This window comes from Alternaria conjuncta (genome assembly GCF_024043145.1).
Source record: "Alternaria conjuncta strain BMP 0040 chromosome Unknown scaffold_13, whole genome shotgun sequence".
NCBI lineage: Eukaryota > Fungi > Ascomycota > Dothideomycetes > Pleosporales > Pleosporaceae > Alternaria > Alternaria conjuncta.
In genome coordinates this window covers 411689-433986 of record NW_026250102.1, presented here as the reverse complement: position 1 = coordinate 433986, position 22298 = coordinate 411689, and the positions used below count along the sequence as shown (strand labels likewise).

The 22298-nt window shown below is 53.3% G+C and overlaps 10 protein-coding genes across 10 annotated transcripts; 7 read left to right on the top strand and 3 right to left on the bottom strand.

Annotated features, from left to right (window-relative positions):
- Positions 1–1193: 1193 nt before the first annotated feature.
- On the top strand, positions 1194–1942 carry J4E85_008457 (uncharacterized protein; the record flags this gene model as incomplete). The annotated part of the gene is made up of 2 exons (XM_051472682.1): positions 1194–1302; positions 1356–1942. The coding sequence occupies 2 exons, from the start codon at positions 1194–1196 to the stop codon at positions 1940–1942; spliced, it is 696 nt and encodes a 231-aa protein (XP_051323503.1).
- An 802-nt stretch (positions 1943–2744) lies between these two features.
- Positions 2745–3822, bottom strand: J4E85_008456 (uncharacterized protein; the record flags this gene model as incomplete). The annotated part of the gene is made up of 2 exons (XM_051472681.1): positions 2745–3424; positions 3582–3822. The coding sequence occupies 2 exons, from the start codon at positions 3820–3822 to the stop codon at positions 2745–2747; spliced, it is 921 nt and encodes a 306-aa protein (XP_051323502.1).
- Positions 3823–4740: 918 nt separating this feature from the next.
- Positions 4741–6319, top strand: J4E85_008455 (uncharacterized protein; the record flags this gene model as incomplete). Its single annotated transcript, XM_051472680.1, has 2 exons — positions 4741–5184; positions 5234–6319. The coding sequence occupies 2 exons, from the start codon at positions 4741–4743 to the stop codon at positions 6317–6319; spliced, it is 1530 nt and encodes a 509-aa protein (XP_051323501.1).
- Positions 6320–6729: 410 nt separating this feature from the next.
- On the top strand, positions 6730–7853 carry J4E85_008454 (uncharacterized protein; the record flags this gene model as incomplete). Its single annotated transcript, XM_051472679.1, has 4 exons — positions 6730–6825; positions 6877–7452; positions 7511–7548; positions 7616–7853. The coding sequence occupies 4 exons, from the start codon at positions 6730–6732 to the stop codon at positions 7851–7853; spliced, it is 948 nt and encodes a 315-aa protein (XP_051323500.1).
- A 1014-nt stretch (positions 7854–8867) lies between these two features.
- J4E85_008453 (uncharacterized protein) lies at positions 8868–12359 on the top strand (the record flags this gene model as incomplete). The annotated part of the gene is made up of 3 exons (XM_051472678.1): positions 8868–9535; positions 9585–11985; positions 12033–12359. The coding sequence occupies 3 exons, from the start codon at positions 8868–8870 to the stop codon at positions 12357–12359; spliced, it is 3396 nt and encodes a 1131-aa protein (XP_051323499.1).
- Positions 12360–13266: 907 nt separating this feature from the next.
- On the top strand, positions 13267–15710 carry J4E85_008452 (uncharacterized protein; the record flags this gene model as incomplete). The annotated part of the gene is made up of 2 exons (XM_051472677.1): positions 13267–14859; positions 14925–15710. The coding sequence occupies 2 exons, from the start codon at positions 13267–13269 to the stop codon at positions 15708–15710; spliced, it is 2379 nt and encodes a 792-aa protein (XP_051323498.1).
- A 368-nt stretch (positions 15711–16078) lies between these two features.
- J4E85_008451 (uncharacterized protein) lies at positions 16079–17147 on the top strand (the record flags this gene model as incomplete). The annotated part of the gene is made up of 3 exons (XM_051472676.1): positions 16079–16127; positions 16293–16603; positions 16728–17147. 3 exons carry the CDS (start codon positions 16079–16081, stop codon positions 17145–17147), a joined length of 780 nt encoding a protein of 259 aa, XP_051323497.1.
- Positions 17148–17192: 45 nt separating this feature from the next.
- J4E85_008450 (uncharacterized protein) lies at positions 17193–18092 on the bottom strand (the record flags this gene model as incomplete). The annotated part of the gene is made up of 1 exon (XM_051472675.1): positions 17193–18092. The coding sequence occupies one exon, from the start codon at positions 18090–18092 to the stop codon at positions 17193–17195; it is 900 nt and encodes a 299-aa protein (XP_051323496.1).
- A 920-nt stretch (positions 18093–19012) lies between these two features.
- J4E85_008449 (uncharacterized protein) lies at positions 19013–20188 on the bottom strand (the record flags this gene model as incomplete). The annotated part of the gene is made up of 3 exons (XM_051472674.1): positions 19013–19814; positions 19867–20128; positions 20176–20188. The coding sequence occupies 3 exons, from the start codon at positions 20186–20188 to the stop codon at positions 19013–19015; spliced, it is 1077 nt and encodes a 358-aa protein (XP_051323495.1).
- Positions 20189–20744: 556 nt separating this feature from the next.
- Positions 20745–22177, top strand: J4E85_008448 (uncharacterized protein; the record flags this gene model as incomplete). The annotated part of the gene is made up of 3 exons (XM_051472673.1): positions 20745–20891; positions 20941–21149; positions 21199–22177. 3 exons carry the CDS (start codon positions 20745–20747, stop codon positions 22175–22177), a joined length of 1335 nt encoding a protein of 444 aa, XP_051323494.1.
- Positions 22178–22298: the final 121 nt, after the last annotated feature.

Sequence of the window (22298 nt, the reverse complement as noted above, 5' to 3'; positions counted from 1 at the left end):
AGATCATGAGCAAAGTTGACAGCTGAGGGTGGCCTGCACGACCAGAGGTGAAATCAGAGGAGGCTGTGTCAAATCCAGTGGTCATGATAATCTCAGAGAAGGCTACAGTCGTTGCATTACAAGGAGAAGTGGGCGAAGCCTGTAAGCACTGAAAACAAGCGATGCACCCTTGGCTGACGATGCAGTCACGCTCGCAGGCACATGCCCAGGTGGGTGCCTATTCGCCGGTTACATAAGTGGCTGCATGACCGTCCAACCGCAGAAAGCCACATTTCTGACCAGCTGAGTGATTATCTTTCAGCCTGGCATCACAAAGACGCAATGAGATATTGAGTCATTCAGCTGCTTTTCATCCCGCCGACCTTTTGAACGAAGATCATCAGTGTATAGTGCTGCTGTTTACCCTTGTCCTCGGTCCCTCAGCGATACGCGTCCATCTTGTTGCATTGTCGACCTCACTTTCTGCCGTTGTCGCACCACCCAACAGTCAGCAACATGTCCGGCGTTAGTGTTATTATTGAAGCTGTAAGTAAAGTCACTATACAGTGCTAGTTCTAGTATCTTACATGGGACAGCGAGATAATAGATTCGAAAAGGGCGATTATGTCAGAATGAAAGTAAAGGAAACGCTTGAGGACGGTACGAGTGGATATGTCTGGAAAAAGATGGAGGTTTTGGGGGCGAGAATAAACCCGTCAAACGCGTATTGGGAATACAGGGTTGGTACGAATTCCGAAGATGCCAGCAAAAAGAGAGGATGGATAAGAGAGAGGGATCTGAAGGCTGGAGGGTAGCACACACATCTGCAGGCGTTCAGCCACTAGCTCTGTTGCCACATACAGTGTTTTTCAGCTTGGTGACGGCTTGCAGTAATATGTCAGCAATAAACATCTGCTGGGGTATGAAAGCCCCGCTCTCCATTCTTGTCAAAATCCCTTCTCTTTCCTCCATAGCTCGAAAGCGTAACGGTCATCAGCCAAGGCTGATGCGAGACACAATCAATTCTTGATGCAGACTTCAACTGCTCACCCTCAAGACGAGGACCAGTCAAAACGTGTCGAAGATGTGGAAGCTGGTGAAAGTGATGATGCGATTGGAAGTTGAGTCCTCCAGGAGTCTTACTAAATGAACACAGTTGACCATTGCTGGTAGCATCGAGGAATAGCTGGTGGCTACGGTCTTGGAGGGATACAATGAACGAGCGTGCGAAACAGAAGCTGGAGCTGAAGAATCGTGAAAAGCAACACAAGGAAATGGTAAAGAAAATAGTGGCGATTCTCAACAAGCCATATTCCGTTCAAGGTATCCCCATTAGCGAAGCGGATGAAACTGTTTTGCCGTCTAACCCTTCTCAGAGAGCGACTTCCCGTCAGGCTACCCGCTACTAGCAGCCTTGCAGTCAAGCACACATGATTTCGCCATCTATCGCAATTTTAGTTATCTGCATTCCCGCGTCATACTTGAGCTCCAAGATCAACTTCGCGAACTCGAGGGACGACTCCAATTGCTGGACAGATTACATTCCGAGTCTGAAGATCCAGAGCAGAAAGAGCGTGTCACTTCCCGTGTCAAGGATATGGAGGCTGCTCAGATGAGTGATCCGGTTCCCATAGTAGTAGATGACACAACCCTCAGCGAGAGAGCCGTACTCCTCGAGAAGATCCAACAGAAGCTCGTGAGGTATGACGAGGTCCTGGTGCATGCTCGCAGGCTTGCCGAATTCCAAAGGCCAACCGACGACGAGTGGCTGAACCTTCGAAAATGGTACTTCAACCGCCAGGCTCTGAGTTCGGACGATGAAGACGAATTCATCAGGATGAAACACGACCTTATCACCTTGAAACCGAGGACTGAGTCTGGCAAAATCGATGACTGGATCAGAAGTCTCCTTGTTACTCTGGGCAAGGGTCAAATCACTGTGAGTATCTTGGGAAGCCTGTGACGAAGAATCCACGAGACTGACACTGTGAAAAGAATATCTTCTACAAGCCTGATGATGAGGGCTTCCAAGATGGATACATAGCCTACTTTAATGTTGCGCGAATCGAAGGCGTGGCTGTCGTGATAGTCGCGATTGTCATCATCCTCTTATTAGCCGTGCCCGTGTTTGTTATGTACCGCGTAACATGGACGGGTACTCGTGCTAGCACGTTCCTCAACATAGGGCTCTTGATAGCCTTCGGACTCCTATTCTCTGCAGCAATGGGTCTTCTGACAAGAGCTAAGCGGGCGGAGCTTTTCGCGGCGACAGCAGCATATTGTGCCGTCCTGGTGGTGTTCATTGGAAATTTCAGTAGTAATGTTGGATCGAACTCCTCGTGAGGAGAAGGACCACCACGCATTTTGTGTACACATAGTGATAGATTGGACGTGACGCAGTATTATTCGTGGTTGTATCTCGATGACGCTCGTGTAATCTGTGTTGAGCTTGTCATTAGATGGAAAAATGAGAGAAGATGAAGGAAGTACGCTCATGACCGCTGTAAATGCAATACAAAACAACTCGCTCGAACGCTTCGCTACAAAAGACAGACAGGAAACAACAAATTAAGCCTCCAAAATGCTACAAAGAAACGACAGCATGTAAGGCCGTGAGACGAGAGTCGTAGGAAAAGGAAAAGAAAAACGCAAGCGGGTATCCTCTAACGATTCTAGTCGTGAAGATGTCCTGCTGAGAAGGTGTGTGACGATCGAAGGTACGAACAAGCGTACACCCGAGACGAAGAGCCAAGTTGGGGTAGATGTTAACAACACCTACCACTCTTGCTCTTCTGCGCCCGGTTGATGTCTTCTTCCCAGTCTTGCTGATGTCCAGCGACGTTGGGTGTAGTGGGGAAGCCCAGCCAGCTCCGCCTTTTGTCACCTGTGCCTAAGCGGAAGCTTCCATTACCCGTTCCAGGGTAGTCGAAGTATCCAGCCACATTGCCGTTGTTGTCCATGGCCGGGGTGACACCAGCCATAGCGTATTGTCGTTGTTCTTCTTCGAGCTTCTTTTGCTGCTGCTCGACTAACTTGCGGGTGATGACGCGGAACACCTCGTCTACACCTTCGCCGTCTTTGGCGCTGATCTCGTGGCAGCAATCCCAGCCCAAGTCTTGTCCCCAGAAACCGCTCGATCGATTGCTTTGAGGCGACGCCATACCGCTGTGGAAGGCTGCCGGTACAGAGCCCCAACCGCTTGCTGCAGCACTGTGTGGTTGTCCGTTCTGTGTGGGGTGGAGGTTCTCGGCGACGTATTCGATGCAGCGCTCAAAGGGCACTTTCCGCTTGGTGGGGTCTTCGGCTACGACGTCTGACTTTGTTCCTACAACATGGAGGATCACGTCCTCTCCGAGATTCGTTTTAAGTTCCTTGAACCAGCGGCCCATCTCCTCGAACGAATAGGGATCGGTGATGTCGTAACATAGTACTGCAGCATTTGCGCCTAGAGAAAATGTTAGTTCTGCGCTGAACGTTTGCTCATAGTAGACGATCCGAACTCGGCTGCCGAATGTGGGGTATCTTAGTAGCGGAAAGAGACCCGATGTGTATTGCGACAGAATATGAGAGTTGATTCGGCGAAAGGAACAATACTAACGTACCCCTATAATACAGCTTGGATATGGACCGGAAGCGCTCCTGGCCGGCGGTATCCCATATCTGTAACCGAACCACTGTGGAGGTGTCGATATCCACAACCCTCTTTGTCAAGAAGGAAGCACCCACGGTGGACTGTGTCGTGGGAGGCGTAAAAGCGTTCTTGACATATCGGTGGACGAGAGAAGTTTTTCCAACTCCTTGGCTACCGAGGACCACGATCTTTGCTTCCAGACTGTTGGACATATCGCTGTATTATGCCAAATCTATTTGTATACGTCGGTGTTGGCGGTGCAGGGATGGGGCGGCAGGCGGTGTTGTGGGGTCGGCTCAGATATGCGCGGTCGCGGTGCCTCGGAGCAAGAAAGAAAGGAAATGCGTGGGAGGCGGCGGGAGAACAAGTTGCATGGCGAGCAGTGAGAAAGAGTCGCCGGCAGATGTGAGAAGAGGCAGAGGATTGACGTAGAGGGTATCTGAGAATATTAGGCAGGAGGTGAGTGCCCGAATGACAGCCCAGCTGCGTTTGGCGCTTGCACCGATTCTCTTGGCTAGGGGAGCCATGTGACAGGCGCCTTAAGCCAATGTGAATCAGATCTGAGAAGGGTGCGTCCCAGATGGGAATATGAATGCCCATCGTGATCGCAGCCCTGGGTACTGATAATCATCCAGGGGATGACGCGCCATGTTGATGCTGTGTGTCGGGCAGTCAACAATGCACGTCATGCCCAGCCAGCTGTCTCTTCCCCGCGTTTCGGAGCAGCACGGAGTCTTCCACGCGACCGACGAGAACGTTAATACCTACCCCAACTAAGCTCCCTCAACGAACGACAGGTCCTGGCCGACACATATATCCTCAAGAAAGCCGCCTGCAAAGGACCGAGACGGGATGCCTAATGCGACAAGCCCGGAATCGATCTCGCCTCGAGCTCATGGGCTAGGGTGCTAATTCAGATGCGTCTCCGCGACCAGCATCCGAAGGCCGCGGGGATGAATGTACCGAGCTATTACCCCAAACATGCTGCCGTCACCAACCTGGCCCTTCCGCTCGTCCAAGCCCTCTAGTGTCTGGAAATAACCTAGACCGGCTCCATATATTTTCTGGCCTATCTTCGCGTCTTGATTACCTGCCCTTCAACATTTCGCGCTCGACACACCGCCGCCACGATGAACCACGACAGCAACAACACCCAGAAGGTGAAGCTCACCGGCGAGCAGGTCGCCCAGCACAACAACGCAGAATCATGCTGGGTCATCATCCACGGCCGCGCCTACGATGTCACCGAGTTCCTGCCTGAGCATCCCGGAGGCCAGAAGATTGTCTTGAAGTATGCTGGCAAGGATGGGACCGAGGCATTCGAGCCAATCCACCCGCCCGACACGCTCGACAAGTATCTCGACAAGTCCAAGCACTTGGGCGAGGTGGACATGAACACCGTCAAGGAAGAGGCAAAGGAGATTGATCCAGATGAGGAAGCGAGGCAGGAGCGCATTGCGCGCATGCCTATTCTGGAGCAATGCTACAACTTGATGGACTTTGAGGCCGTCGCGCGCAAGGTCATGAAGAAGACGGCATGGGCATACTACTCCAGTGGTGCCGACGACGAGATCGTACGTCTCTCTCAACGATAACCGCCATTGCCCGAGCTAACTTCGACAGACACTACGAGAAAACCACAGCGCATTCCACAAGATCTGGTTCCGACCACGCGTACTCATCGACGTCGAGAAGGTTGACATGTCGACCACCATGCTCGGCACCAAGGTCGACATACCATTCTATGTGACCGCGACAGCGCTGGGCAAGCTCGGCAACCCAGAGGGAGAGGTCGTTCTTACGCGCGGCGCACACAAGCACAACGTTGTCCAGATGATACCAACACTGGCATCCTGCTCGTTCGACGAGATCATGGACGAGGCAAAAGACGGTCAAGTCCAATGGCTGCAACTGTACGTCAACAAGGATCGCGAAGTCACAAAGCGCATCGTGCAGCACGCCGAGAAGCGCGGCTGCAAGGGTCTCTTCATTACAGTCGATGCACCGCAACTCGGTCGTCGCGAGAAAGACATGCGAAGCAAATTCGACGATGTCGGTAGCAACGTCCAGAGCACCGGCGGCGACAATGTTGACCGGAGTCAAGGCGCCGCACGAGCCATCTCGTCCTTCATTGACCCGAGCCTCAGCTGGAAAGATATCCCGTGGTTTAGGAGCATTACCAAGATGCCCATCATTCTCAAGGGTGTGCAATGTGTTGAGGATGTCATCCGCGCCGTTGAGGTTGGTTGCGATGGTGTAGTCCTGTCCAACCACGGTGGTCGTCAACTCGATTTCGCTCGCTCCGGTGTTGAGGTTCTCGCAGAGGTCATGCCAGTACTTCGCGCCCGCGGCTGGCAAGATCGCATCGAAGTATACATCGATGGCGGTATTCGACGTGCAACAGACATCATCAAGGCTGTTGCACTCGGCGCCAAGGGTGTAGGCATCGGCAGGCCTTTCCTCTACGCCATGTCCGCATACGGTCTGCCAGGTGTCGACCGCGCTATGCAGCTGCTGAAGGATGAGATGGAGATGAACATGCGCCTTATTGGTGCTTCAAGCATTGCGGACCTGAACCCTTCGATGCTTGACACAAGAGGACTCAGCATGCACACTGCTACTGTGCCTCACGACACTCTGGGTATGAATGTCTATGACCCGCTCATTGGACCTCAAGAGAGTGTTGTCAAGGAGAAGTCGAAGTTATAGAGGAGCTTGTGATTATGTTGTATATATATTTTGGCGCAGCGCAATCCTTCAAATATGGTCAATTCAAAACCGTTTTAAGATGTCGTCTTCGAACCAAATCGAACATCACCTCAACTTCTTCATATTCTGACATGTACCGTCATTCACATACTTGCGCTTGGAAGTATCCACATGTGGCATCCTTTGTCCGCATCGTGACTACGCGTAGACGCGTTCGGCGAGTGGGGAAGGAGCGCCCGGTGGACCTTCCGATCGTCAAGCGTCCTTGAACCACGGGTCGCTCTTTCCAGTTCAATCGCAGCACGCCTCGTCCATTCACATTATCGCACCTTATTATTTCCCATATCCCCGCCTTTGAATCGCCTTCGCATCATCGCTTTTACTTTTTGATTATACCTTAGTATTATTCCATGGGCGCTCCTGACGTTGCAGCGCAGCCGGGCGCGGGCTGGGACGAAGCGCAATGCACAGCAGCACTCGCGCAACTGGAGCAGCTCCAGGCGCAGGTGAGAATCGCATGCCGCCTTCTCTGGACAACTTGTACTAATATGCGACAGATCAGCGACATGCGCCTAGCCATCCCCCGCATCATCGAGCCCTTCCACCGCCCTCGCAGTTCCGCGACGTATAAACTCTACGCCGATGGCGTACTCGGCTCTCAGAAGAACCTCGATTCCCTCAAGAGCCAGTGGAAGTCACCTGAATTACAGAGCACGTTCGAACACGTCAAGCAGAGCCTCGGCGCAAATGCGGATTTGTCAGAGAGCGTATCGATACCTTCTCATGGCTGGGCGGAAAGAGCGCGGAAGGCGAATGAGTCGACGAAAAGTCAAGGAGGAGAGAATAAAGAGGACAGTGGTGCTATTGTTACTGACGAGGATATGGAGAGGATTGTGGTTGAGTTTAGGAAAGCGCATCCGAATCTCAAGGTCGAGACACATGATGAGGATCGCAGCATCCAGACACGCTTCGTCGCCGGGTCTCTCATGCTGAAATTCCGCGTTGGCATCGAGCGCGACACGAACGGACGGCACAAACTCAACGCAGAGTGTTTGGGGACAACGGAGCCCTTTCTGGCTATCACAAGATGTATTGCATCACGGTCAAGTCCAGATGACTTGAAGTATCTGTTGGTATGTACATGGAGTTTTGTGGCATGGGAATTCTTTGTGTGAATGCTAATTGTTACAGGATATGATTGCTGCGTACAAGACTGTGAAAGGAACGTCGTGTGCTAAATGCGGGAAACTTCTGGATGACTCGGCGTTGACGCCTACTGCGCGACGAAGTAAACAGGTCGCTGGAACGACTGATGCTCTTGAAACGGTTTGGGAAGCTTTTCATGAAGGCTGCATCTGAACAGGCTTCTCAATGGGACGTTGTCCTAACGGAAGCGCCAATTTCTCCCGAGTTCGTTCTCGACGGGACCTCCGTATTCCCATGGCAGATGTTGACCATCCTGCCACCAGGTACCGTGCACTTTTCGAACAGCTTCTGGAAATACGTTGTACTCTCTGTTCTTGTATGGTTCTGATTGCCATATCGCGTCCGTCCACATCCCAGGATGACGCTTCACGTATTTTCTGGTCCGGAAGTCGTACGCTTCTTCCCGTGAGCGTCCGCCCGAAAACATACCTCCTTCTGTCCAAGGAGCGAATTTCGAAGCACGGAAGCCGATCGGCTGAGGGTCTCCGTCGAGGTTGACATGCTTGGACCACTGAGATCGTGATGGACGATTGGCCACAAAGTCTCTTGCATCAGCCGCACAGGTGACGAAGATGTCTGGGCCTTTGCCTTTGAGGATATCGCTGAGGCGTCCCAATTTGGAACCATTTTTACCGTCTTTAGGCCAGATGAAAGCTTTCGAACTTTTTACATTCTTGAGTTTCCGCCCGTCTCGATACCATCCATTGGACGGACAGTAACGACCCCGAAGGTGTCGGGCGGGCCCGTTGTGTCTCCACGGGTCCTGGAAAGGGCTGTCGAAAGGAAGGAATATTGGTAGATCAGGCAAAAGTCCCGCCATGTTGTCAAAGTAGTATATCGCGTAGGAGCAATATTCGAAGATTATCTCGAGAACTAGTCGCTTTTGAGTATTCCATATTATCAGTCGTTTGCTAGCGCAGATCGCAAAGACAAGATAGTTTTACACAACATAGCTGAGGCTGAGCGTGTGTATAGTCGTTTGCGTGCCGCCACTGCCTAGCATACAAAGTTTTATATCATTCCGTCATGCACCCGCTCGCATTTGGCTCATCTTGGAACTGCTGGGCGTGGCCTTACGCCTGCTATGTCAACCTTTGATCAATCGCTTGATTTCCATACTCCCTAGATTGTGCATGATGAAGTACCACGGTAAAGCTGGTATCCAGATCTAATTTCAATCCAGTGATGTTGGGAGAAGACAAGATGGTACTAGTCCTTTCACACGACGCGGTACCTGAAAGACAGGGATCGCGAGGGTCCGAGCTCTCAAGCTTGAACAACGCGATCTCGTTTCTCCAGGTTTGTTTTCGGGACCATCAACAGCACCGCCCAACACACCACCATGTCGCTTTTCGGCAATCTTGGAGGCTCGCAGCCCGCCTCTACTGGCGCATCCGGTGGAGGCCTGTTTGGATCAGCAACCGGCGGATCAGGCGGTACTGGATCAAGCTTGTTTGGCAACCTGGGCGGAAACACTTCGAATGCGCAATCTGGTACGACACAGGCACCAAGCTCTGGAGGCTTAGGAGGCGGACTTTTCAGTGGATTGGGCGGAGCAAAGCCCGCTACGACCACGACATCCTCACTGTTCGCTGGCGCCGGATCGACTTCGCAGCCGCAAACACAAACGCAACCCAGCAGCCTTGGGCTGTTCAACAATACGGCGTCGCAATCAACAACCAACAACGCGCAACAAACGAGCGGTTTCGGCCAGTCTTCCCTCTTCGGCGCTACCTCGAACCAGCAGCAACCCCAACAGCAGCAGCAGCAGCAACAGCAACAGGGCACGTCACTGGCCCAGGCAAACGCTGGCACCGGTCGCTCAGCCCACTTCGATAATCTGCTCGAGCGAGGGCGAAAGCGCAATGCTGGTGAGAATGGCACGACCAACTTCGACGAGCTGCCGTCATTGCAGCTGGGCCTTGGAGACATCGCACGCAAGGTGCGCAACCTGGGCGCTGGCGGTCCCTCAGCCGACCAGGTCCAGGACCGCTCACAGGATCGCGCCGCGTAGGTTCAACACAATCGTGACATGTGATCGCATGCTGACTACTTCCAGACACTACCTACTCTCCGCCTCCGGCGTGAAGATGGGTAGCACCCTCCGCGACCTCAACCAATTCTCCTCGCAGGCCGGACTCGCCGCACCCGGCCAGGCACAGAACCTCTTCGACAACGACGTTGACGGCTATATCTCCAACCTGCACTCGCAATCAACCCTGGCGCTTATCCAGGAAGGTCTCGAGCAATCCAAGCGCGATTTCGACACGTTCCTCGAGGACAATGTTCAGATTGAATGGGACAAGCAGAGGCAAAGGATCTACGAACACTTTGGGCTTGGCCGACAGAGCGAAGACATGGCAGCATCTCAGAGCGGCGCATTCGGCAGCACAGCTCGCGGAGCTTTTGGACGCGCGACTGGGCGCAAGGGCCGTTCCATGGGACCCAACGGTGCATCTGTCAACGGTCGATCCACCTTTGGAGCCTCTGCTGCTGGACCGCCTGTTCTCGGTGCTTCCCAGAGCGTTCTTGGCGGGCGTGATTCGTCCGACAAGTCAGTCATGGGCGGACAAGCTGCTCCTCAGGATCGATACGCTCGTGACAAGCAAGAGAAGTTTATGGAAGAGGTCAAGAAGCTCAACGAGTCCAGGCTACGGGAGAGTACATTCTCGGTACTTCATGCGTTCTCTGATGTAGAGAAGGCTGCCGGTACAGAATACTCGGACCAGTTCACACGCGCCTACGGAACGCTCATCTCCATCACCGGCGAGAAGACCGAACTCGAGGCATCCAACCCTGGCTCTAACCAACCAAAAGAGCGAAGTTTCGCCAGCGACTACCTGGACGAACAACCAAACTCTGCTGCTAGCGTTCGCATGCGCAAGCGTATACTCGACGGGTCTCGAAAGTACCTGGAAAGCAGGTTCCTGGAGCAGGTAGAAGACGTCCTACGGAGAAACCCCGCGGAGGCGCTTGTTGGTGGCGTTCCCTCAATGCTCAACAAGATCCGAGGCTTCGTGAGAGCAAAGGCTGCATTCAAGGAGCTTGGCGCAGACACTGAGCTATTCCAACGGATAGGCGAAGCTGGAGAAGAGTTTCCCTGGATCATCATATTCTTCCTCCTGAAGGGTGGTCTGCTTACCGAGGCTGCTGAATATGTACGAGAGAAGAGGAACTTCTTTCAGAACACCGACCGGAACTTCCAGGCGGCGATATCCCAATACGCCAGCGATCCGGACCGAAGACTGAACCCCGATACGCAACAGAAGGTCGCTCACACACATGCCCAGAGGACCCGCTTGAAGACGCCAGAGGACCCTTACCGACTGGCTTGCTACAAGATCGTTGGTCGATGTGATATGAGCAAGCGCAACCTGGAGCCGATCAGGGAGAACATGGACGACTGGGTATGGCTGCAGTTCAACCTGGCCCGCGAGGGAAACCGCGCTGAGGAAAATGCCGGCGAGATCTTCGGCTTGGAAGAACTGAGAACAGTCATCAAAGACATTGGTCAGCGCCACTTCATGAACGACGACGCTGAATCATCGGGCGGCTATGGAGTTTACTTCTATCTCGCTACGCTGGCTGGCCTGTTCGAGCCAGCTATCAACTACCTCTACACCCACAACTACGTCTCTGCGGTTCATTTCGCGGTCGCTCTAGACTACTACGGCCTCATCCGCGTGTCGGACTGGACAACTGCAGGTGGAGAGATCATGACCTTTACTACGCGACAACAACCACAGCTCAACTTTGGACGCATCGTCGGCCACTACACAAGCGATTTCCGTGCTGCACGAGCTGATGCTGCGGCTGACTACTTGGTGCTGATCTGCATGAACGCGGATCTACCAGGTGAAGCAGGCCGACAACAGGCAGAGCTCTGCCATGAAGCTCTTCGCGAACTTGTGCTTGAGACGCGCGAGTTCTCTACCTTGTTGGGTGACGTCAAATCCAACGGCGAGACGACACCGGGTCTTATCCAGGAACGCGTGCCGTTGCTCAAGCTAGACGGCGAGATGGGCTTGTTGAACACCATTACTAGCGAAGCCGCGAGGATGGCAGACGACAACGGACGCATCAACGACGCCATCCTGCTCTGCCATCTTGCTGGCGAATATGACAGTGTCGTAACGATCCTGAACCGCGCGCTGGCTGAGGCACTCTCTGTAGAACTCGGTCAAGAGCCTCTCCGCCTGGAGCCGTTGAAGCCGCGTCTGACAGCTGCGGAGTCACAACAGCAGCAACAACAACGAACCGATCTGACCTCGTCAAGCTTGAGCATGCTGGGAACAGACGACCCTGTCGAGCTCGCGCAGAAGGTTCTTGCGTTGTATGACGCGAACAGCCTGTGGTGGAGGAAGGTGTCGCAGATGAACCGCGATACAGTTGGAATACTATTCCAGCTCAATAACGCGAAGAAGGTCATCGAAGCCGGCGACTTCATGGCGGCACTCGGCGTAAGTTCTTACTTCTTTACTCATGACCAGTCACTAACATCCCGCAGCAAATCGAGAACCTCCGCATTCTTCCTCTGTCAGCCAACGGAAATGTCAGCGACATCCGTGCCACCGCCAACAGCTTCAACTCCTACCCACAAGAAATCTCGCGCAACATTGGCAATGTACTTCTCTGGTGCATCGGCTGCTGCTCGAGACATCGTGAGCGTCTTCTATCCGGACAGTTCGAGGACAAGATGCGCAAGGTTCTCGCTGATCAACTTCTGCAGAAGGCAAAGGATCTTATGGTCTTTGCTGGTTTGATCAAGTACAAGCTGCCACCAAGGGTCTTCGAGACGCTGGCAAGGGAGGGTCAGGAGGTTGGTGCTTTCTAGAGCTGCAGTGGTAACGATAGATGTTTGCAGGTTGGAGTCTTTGGATTTGGCAAGGCTGTAATAGCATGTGCTTGGAAGCGCTTGGGATCGTGAGGAAAAGGTGATTGAGCATCTGCACAGCGATTGGGCACGTTTGGCTTGACATAGAGTGATACCAATAAATCATTGTAATCCGCGGCCAATCGTACCTTCCTGTGATCGTGATGCCTGGACGCCTTCGCCGGAAGAGGCCGCGTGGGGTGATGGCTAAGAAGACCATGTCACAGTAGTGGTACGGTGACCGTGGCGCAGGCAATGTCTCGCCATCTTGGCCATTGTTGGCATGCAACTACCACCAATTCAAGCAACGAAAAGGTCGTCCGATGCCAGGAACGTGCCGGTGGCCGGTGTTGGAGTTCGCCAGACGATCCTTCGAGGCTCGGGCTGATCGGCGGAGTGGTGTGACCCCACTTGACGGACCGGGGAGCTCTTTTCTTTTGGAGCTCCCACGTCATATGCGCGCGACGCCGCGACCCAGGCTCCGACTCCCATCACCTTATCTCCAGTTTGAGTAATACCATCAACTGCTGCCTATGATACATAAACACCACATAGAGGTCATCTAATCACCAACTAATCGTATTACCTCTGCTACTCACAACCACCCAGGACTCGGCAAAGCTACCCCTCCAACCGCCGTTGAGACCTGAATCTTCCCAACACGTAGGGACCCGCTTCTTCTCGGCGTCTTAACTTTTCCAACTAGACAGGTGAATCCACATTGACCTCATACTGACCCACGGCCAAATATCTCTTCGGACCTTCGCATCCAGCTGCGACTACCTCCAGCCTCCACTTACTACCTCAACTTCAACCTATACCTCTCACCCCGCCTAATACCCCAATCAACAATACCCAGACTCACAACATGGCGCCCACCGAGATCCCGCCGCCCCTCGATGGCAAGAAGAGGCGCATTGGAGTCATGACGAGCGGAGGTGACGCGCCCGGCATGAACGGTGCGGTACGCGCTGTCGTGCGTATGGCGATTCACAACAACTGCGAGGCCTTTGCCATATACGAGGGCTACGACGGTCTAGTCAAGGGCGGAGACATGATCAAGGAGATGCACTGGGAAGACGTCAGAGGCTTCCTGTCAGAAGGTGGTACTCTCATTGGCACAGCACGATGCATGGAGTTCATGCAGCGCGAAGGCCGCCGGACGGCCGCGAAGAACATGATCATCAAGGGTATCGATGCGCTGATTATCTGCGGTGGTGACGGATCCCTCACAGGTGCTGACAAGTTCCGCGCGGAGTGGCCGGAGCTGCTGAAGGAACTGGTGGAAGAGAAGCAGCTCACCCAGGAGCAGGTTGAGCCCTTCAAGCACCTGAACATCGTCGGTCTGGTCGGCTCCATCGACAACGACCTTTCCATGACCGACGCTACCATTGGCTGCTACACCTCGCTCGGACGTATCTGCGAAGCCATCGACTCGGTCGACACCACCGCCGTCAGCCACCAGCGTGCTTTCGTTATCGAAGTTATGGGTCGACACTGTGGTTGGCTTGCACTCAGCGCTGGTGTCGCAACAGGCGCCGACTTCGTCTTCACACCCGAGAACCCACCAAGCGAAGGCTGGCAGGAACAGATGTGCAAACAGATCAAGAAGCAGAGACAAATGGGCAAGCGGAAGACCATTGTCGTGGTCGCCGAGGGTGCCATCGATCGCAACTTGAACAAGATTACCTCAGAACAGGTCAAGGACATTCTGGCGAAGGAGGCGAAGCTCGACACACGAGTGACAACTCTCGGACACGTCCAGCGTGGTGGTACACCCTGCGCCTACGACCGTATGCTTGCGACACTCCAGGGTGTTGAAGCTGTCAAGGCGGTGTTGGAGGCTACCCCCGACACACCCAGCCCGGTCATCTGTATGCAAGAGAACAAGATCGTCCGACGGCCGCTCCTCGAGGCGGTTGCGCAAACCAAGGAAGTCGCTGTGGCCATCGAGAACAAGAACTTCTCAAGGGCCATGCAGCTCCGTGACACTGAGTTCGAGCAACAATACCAAGCCTACCAAATCACCACCGCACAAGATCAGCCAGACCTTCTATTACCAGAGAACAAACGCATGCGCGTCGGTATCATCCACGTAGGCGCTCCAGCCGGAGGTATGAACGCAGCGACCCGTGCTGCGGTTGCACACTGCATTGCCCGCGGCCACACACCAGTCGCGCTCCACAACGGTTTCCCTGGCATAATCCGCCACCACTCCGATGAGCCAGTTGGTGCGGTTCGAGACATCAAGTGGATCGACGCTGAGACCTGGGCCTCCAAGGGTGGATCTGAGATCGGAACGAACCGTGGGCTCCCTAGTGAGGATCTCGAGACTGTTGCGTTCGTCTTCAAGAAGTTCAACATCCAGTCTCTGTTCGTTGTTGGTGGATTCGAGGCATTCACAGCTGTTTCGGAGCTGAGGAAAGCACGCGAATACTACAAGTCTTTCAAAATTCCTATGGTAAGTATATTCTCTAATAATGTTGTTCCAATCGCCCGACAAGCAGCATGCTGACTAAACATCAGGTTATCATCCCCGCTACCATCTCGAACAACGTCCCAGGAACAGAGTACTCCATCGGTTCAGATACTTGCCTGAACGCCCTCATTCAATACTCCGATGCCTGCCGTCAATCAGCATCGGCGTCTCGTCGTCGTGTCTTCGTTATCGAGACTCAAGGTGGTGAATCGGGCTACATCGCAACAGTCGCCGGTCTCAGTATCGGAGCTATGGGCGTATACACTCCCGAAGAAGGCATCAACCTCAAGATGCTCGACCGCGACATTGACCACCTCCGCGAGGTCTTCAAGAAGGACAAGGGTATCAGCAGGTCTGGTAAGGTAATCCTAGTCAACGAGAAGGCATCCAAGACCTACAACGTGCAAATCATCGCCCAGATGATCGCGGAAGCCGGCCAAGGCAAGTTCGAGTCCCGCCACGGAGTACCCGGTCACTTCCAACAAGGCACCATCCCCTCCCCCATGGACCGTGTCCGTGCCGTCAGGTTCGCCATCAAGGCCATGCAACATCTCGAAAACTACGCCGGCATGGATCCCGACGAGATCGAAGACGACGCTATGTCCATCAGCGTCATCGGTATCAAGGGCAGCAAGCTCCTCTTCTCCCCCATGGAGCAAGTGGAGAAGAGGGAGACTGAGTGGCACCGTCGCCGCCCCAAGCATGAGTTCTGGATGGCACTCAAGGAGACGGTCGATACGCTGAGTGGCAGGCCTCAGGCACCTGTTAACCCGGAGGATGCCGCTACGTTGGCTGGACGGCCGAGGGCTACGAGCAAGGCTTATGGGTATTAGAGTGTGGGGGTGTGGGTTTTGGAGAATGCGACGGAAGGGTTATGATTATGGAGTATGGTTTTTGTAGATAGATGGAGATGGCTTTCCTATGGTAACGAAATGACTTTGAAATGATACATGATTAATACTCATTTTCCACCTTCCTCAGGAGAGCTGTCTTGAGACATTGAACCATTGCTATCATCATATTGATGGTAGTAGACCGACGCGATTTCACCACACCCTATGGACGTACTCCAAGTTGCCCTCGTTGCTGGCCGAAATGGCACCTGGACAAGAAGCTGACTAATATGACGTATGCCCCTCCAACGCGAGCATAACTTTTCCCATTCGACATCCTAATCTCAGCCACCCAATCAACAGTCACAATGAGCGACACCAAGGAAATGGTCGTTATACTCACGGGAGCTTCTCGAGGTATGCTTTTTTCATTGCTCAGCTTTCTGTTCGGGTCAAATATCCATCACACTTCCGTAGTCTGCAACCGTCCCAGATATGTAACAAAACACGTACATGAAACGCATCATCAACACCAACAAGGCCTTCCATACCGCCAACTCCCTCACTAACCCACCCTCGCAGGCATCGGCCAAGCAATAGCCCACCATCTCCTTTCCCGCAACCACAAAGTCGTCCTCGTCTCGCGGACTGAATCTGCCCTGACCGCGCTCCAATCCCAATATGGCAACGAGAAAGTAGCTGTACTCGCCGGAGATATGGCGGATGCTGCGCTCCCGCAGAAAGCTGTCGATCTTGCCAATGAGCGGTGGGGACGCATTGATTCGCTGATTGTAAATCACGGGACGCTGGATCCGGTGAAGAAGGTGGCGGATAGCAGTGCGGAGGAGTGGAGGAAGGGGTTTGATGTTAATGTTTTTAGTGCGGTTGGTATGGTAAGTCGAAGTCTTGTTCTGCCGGATTCATTTCTCCGCCTATCGACGATACTTACTCAGACATTGAACATCAACATTACTTATCCTGGGCTCATGCAAGGAACTAACTCCCTACTCTATCTAGGTCCAAGCTGCCCTCCCCTCTCTCCGCAAGACTTCCGGTACCATCCTCCTGACCTCCTCCGGTGCCTCAACCTCCGCCTACCAAGGCTGGGGCTGCTACGGCGCGGGAAAAGCTGTGCTGAACCACCTCGCCCTCACGCTCTCGGTTGAAGAACCGTCCATTACTACCATTTCAATCCGTCCCGGTGTTGTAGACACGGAGATGCAGCGTGAGATCCGCGAAGTGCACCACGAGCGTATGAGCGAGAAAGACAGGACCAAGTTCAGTGGTTTGAAGAAAGATGGAGGACTGCTGAAGCCAGAGCAGCCGGGATATGTTATGGCGAGGTTGGCTGTGACGAAGGGCGAGGATGTAAAGGGTTTCAATGGACAGTTTTTGAGCTGGAATGATGAGACTTTGGGGGCTTTCCAGCAGGATTAGTTGGGGGCTTGTCATCCGGCACATGGCCGTCGCGTTTGACGCATTTCATTTATCGTCAACTAAACTCATTCGATCCGAATCATCTGAATCCGACTCATCTGAATCCGACTCATCCGGATCCGACTCATCCGAATTCGACTCATGTGGATACGACACATCTTCCTCTTCCTCTTCCTCTTCCTCTTCATCCTCATTGCGGTACTTCCTTCTAGAATCTGTAATCTCGCTCTGCCCGTCCAGAAACTCAATGACCTTTTCCTCCCAATCTAGGTACGGAGTCCATACCCTAATGATCTCATCAAGCGAGTATACGCACCTAATCGTTTCTGAATACCAATTTGACCTTGTGTAACCCCAAGATACACTGACTTGCGCTCCTTCCGCTTGGAAGGCATGGCAAAAAGGGACTAGAATGCCAAATAGTAAGTCCCATTGTTTGAGGCGAATCTCTGTTTGTGTGATCATGATACGCAGCTTGAAGTCTTTCTTCCGGCGGATACCTTTGGTGAGTTGGGCGAACGCTTCGCTCAGCATAGCTTCGTTGATCTTTGCCGGTGTATCCCATTGAAACTGTTCCTGCGTAAGATGCAGATCCATCGCTCGTAGATGCTCTGTTGGCAGTACACCAAGATTGAACACATCATCGTGAAGCAGTGAACGTATTCGTTCGGGACTCCTGACCAAGAAAGCATCTTTGCGATAGGCCGAAACGCGGTAGTACGCCTCCAAGGCTTCTCGGGCCGTGTCTAGATCGACGTATCCGGGATTGATGACTATGGGTTTCGTGCTGTGGCCGCCACGGGGGCGTAGATGTGGCTTCAGCCAGAGGTATGTACTACTTCCTGCAGCGGGAGACATGTACCCCGACGTTAGCCCGAGAAAATCCTCGTCCCAGATGTAGTCGTATATTAAATCACGCAGTTCCCGTGGTAGCCGGGCTTGCATTAGAGTGGCAAGGTAGAGGCATGCTACCTGCGCATAGCTCTGAGCGACTTGATCGAATGCACTGCACCCAATCAATTAGTACATTGATGAGTATGAGACATGGTGTTGAGATCACGTACCCTCCTCTGAGTAAGCCGCGAGCGCGATACGCTTTCCTTTTATCCCACTCTCCCTTTTCCTTGTGCTGCGACCAGACTGAGTTCCTGTCAAAGTGTCAGACTTCAATCTTACATCACTTCGGCAGTGAGGCGGCTGACTGTTCAGCCGTGCTTCTAAGTATACCATTGGCTTTGTTCCTCTTATTTTCGTTCATCGCAGTCGTGTTGATCCTCATTTGGGTGAACGCAGAAAGATAACCTGCTACCATCTCATGTCGCATGGCATGCTCCGGCATTCGCCTCTCTGCGTCCGCAAGTTCTTTCTGTAAGCCAGCCTCGCGCCTTTGTAAGAACCCTTGTCGTTGTGTAGTCATGACGTCGGCTACGTGGTTGTAACTTTTCCTCGCGCAAAACACCGAAGTTTGAGTTGTGACACCTGAGAAGCTGAAGCGCTAGTCCTAAAAGGGTGAGGTTCCCGAGGTCCGCTGCTAGTACACCAAAGGCCTCGGGAGCGTATTTCCAAAGGGTTTGACACGAACGCCCAATCTCAGAGGTGTAGCATCGCCCGGGGTGGTTGTTTCGATAACGGGACCTCGCAAAAGATGCTCTTTTGACCGCGGCATCAGGGCATATGCGATGGCATCAGCCGCATGATAGTCAGCACTAGCCCGCTGGCTAGTTCCAAGGTTATGGTTATACCGAGGCGCATTATCTTGCAGACGTAATCAATATGAACCATGTACTATGCAGATAGGGAAAGATCATGGGCGTTGAGTGAGAACAGAGAAATGTGCATCAAAATTAACTACATAAAATGGTTCCTCATAGCTTCGACTTAGATACGATCATAGAGTTGCCAATGTTCAACCACTTGACAGCATCTGTGACGAGCTCATCCACAATCTCCCTCGCGTTCTTCCTCTCGTTGACAACAGCAGCGACCTTGCCCATGAGGAACGGCCGCGCGTTGTCCATAGTCTCGTCGTCGAGGTCATCGCCCATCTTCTCGAGATCATGCTCAACGGGCAATATGCCCTTGGCAGTAAGGTCCTTGATCTCTTGTTGCCTGTTCTCCTCCCAGTTCTGGACATATGGGTTGGTGCGGATACGGAGTGGGCGTCCAGTGAAGATGATGGTGCGGATGTTGTCGTCCCAGCCAGCTGTGCGGACGGCTTCTTGGTGGGCCTTGGGCGCACCGGCTTCCTCGGAGAGGACGAAGCGTGTTCCGACCCAGACACCAGTGGCACCGAATGTGAGCATGGCAGCGAGCGACTGGCCGTTGTAGATACCGCCGGCAGCTACGATTTGTACCTGCTCGCCGGTCAAAGGCGACTTGTGGCCCTCGACCATCTTGACCGCTGCTGGGATGAAGATGGATGTGGGAACGTCGCCAGTGTGTCCTCCGCCCTCGCCTCCTTGTGCGCAGATGATGTCGACGCCGATGTCGAGGCACTTCTTGATGTGCTTGGGGTGTCCGATCATGTTCATGTAGAGGATTCCGTGCTTGTGTAGCTTCTCGACGACGGCCTTAGGTGGGACACCGACGGCGGAGACGAATAGTTTGGCGCCGGAATCGATGATGATGTCGACGAGCTCGTTCAGCTTGCCCTTGGTGTAGTCGTAGCTATATGCCGTTAGTCCCGTGCGTTGCATGTGATAGAGCGCCCAGTACGTACTTGGTCTTGCGCGCACTGCCTCCAACCTGAGGAAGGAGCAGGTCGATACCGAATGGCGCGTTCTTGTCGTTCAGGTATCCCTTCAACTCAGCGATCTGCTCGCGGAGCATGTCGGGTGTGTATCCGACACCGCCGATGACACCGAGACCTCCAGCGTTGGTGACGGCGGCGGCGAGCTTAGGTCCAGCAGCCACGTTCATGCCCGCAAGCATGACGGGGTGCTGGATCTTCAGCAGGTCGGTGAGCTTGGTGCGGATTTGCTCTGAGGTTTGTCAGCTGGGCACATGTGAATGAGGCGTGGATGCGTACGTGGAGAAGCCATGATGACGGTATGGAGGTTTGCGGTTGAGAGAGAGAAGATGCGAGGTATTTCAACAGCGAGAAAGGAAGACGAGTGGATCGAGGACTCGGGCGAATTCTTAAGGTTTGAGGAGTCGGGCCCTTTCTTATGGTTGAGGAGTCCTGGTCGACTCTCTGCAAGCCGTGAGCCGAGGCACGACGCATGTCTCACGCGGAGAGCGCTAACCACATATCGTCTAGTGCCATCCGGGGAAGGCTGTCGGCATCGCGCGCCTGCCTCTGTCTGTCCCACCGCGTCACATGCTAACATGTTCACTAGTGCATCCAGATGTTTGGCCTCGCTCAGGGCCGCTCCATCACGGTGTCCACGCCGTGTAGTCCTCTCAGTTGACGCCATCCACAGCAAGATCTCTAATCGATCGAATTTTCACTCTTCACACACTCAACGCCAGGAATGTGATACACCCTCCGACTCTCGCGTTCCGCGCGAGTCTCCATCGCAAGATGTGCGAAAAGCTTTTTCTTATAAACCAGCCTATTGTAAGAAGGAACTTGCCATCGTTGCTTTGGGGAGCAACATGGGCGACAGAGTGGCCATGATTGAACGTGCATGCAGAGAGATGGAGTCAAGTGGAAAAATAAAGATCGTACGAACCAGTAGTTTGTGGGAGAGCAAAGCCATGTACGTACTCGATCAAGACAACTTCGTCAATGGTGCCTGTCAGGTATGCTAAATAATGTCCCTTCTTCCAAACGTCAAATTCACACAAACAGATAGAAACCAGTCTGTCACCAATCGAACTCTTAGACGCGCTTCAAAAAGTTGAGAATGACATGGGCCGCGTTAAAGTCATCGACAAAGGACCCAGAAATATTGATTTGGACATTTTACTCCATGGAAACGAGAAAAGTTCCAGCGAAAGACTTACGATCCCGCATGCGTTGATGTTCGAGAGGCAGTTCGTTCTACGCCCTCTTGTCGAGTAAGATAATCATCTATCTGACCAGTAAAACGGTGCTGATCCTCTCTAGACTTTTGCGCAATCAGCGTGAAGATTACCCATTCTCGAATCAAATTAAACGCCATTTCAAAAGACTCCTTAAATCAGAGGTGCCGCTGGTGCCGCTGACGCCACTTGGACCAGATCTATCCCCAATATCGTCTTCTCGGATAGCGGATAACACAAGGATCATGTCTATCCTAAATGTCACACCGGACTCATTCTCCGATGGCGGCCAAAACTACAATATCGATGAAGCAACCCTAGCGAACACCATTCGCGGGCACATCTTGGCCGGAGCCACAATCATCGACGTAGGCGGACAGTCAACACGACCCGGTGCAGTCCAGGTCTCCGCGGAAGAAGAGCTAGAACGTGTCCTCCCAGCTGTAAAGCTGATCCGCTCAATGCCAGAGACAAACAACATCGCAATCAGCGTCGACACATACCGCGGCAGCGTCGCCGAAGCCGCCATTAACGCCGGCGCAAACATGATCAACGACGTCAGTGCAGGTGCCATGGACGACACGATGCTTTCCACCATGGGAAAACTCGGCTGCACAGTATGTCTCATGCACATGCGAGGCACGCCGGAAACCATGACCAGTCCTGAGATGACATCCTATCCCGACGGCATCATAGAGACCGTAGGCCGCGAACTCGTCGAGCGCGTTATTGCTGCGGAAAAAGCGGGTGTCAGACGCTGGCGTATCGTTCTCGATCCTGGTATTGGCTTTGCGAAGACAAAGGAACATAATCTTGAACTACTTCGCCGACAGGATGAGTTGATGAGGTATCCGGGTCTAGAAGGCATTCCTTGGCTTGTGGGCACGAGTCGGAAGAAGTTTATCGGCGATATTACGGGGGTCAAGGAAGCGAAAGATAGGGTCTGGGGGACGGCGGCTGCTGTATCGGCGGCTGTCAGGGGTGGTGTGCAGATTGTGAGGGTGCATGATGTCAAGGAGATGGCGCAGGTAGCGAAGATGGCGGATGCGCTGTGGCGCACGTGAACATGACGCGGCGCGACAGTCTTCCAACTATCTTCGCTCTTGCCATCATCTGGTGGGAGGTTTCAGGCGTCATCTGTGTTGTTGGTTCCGCTCCACGCGGTAGCGCTCCGGTTGGTTCCGA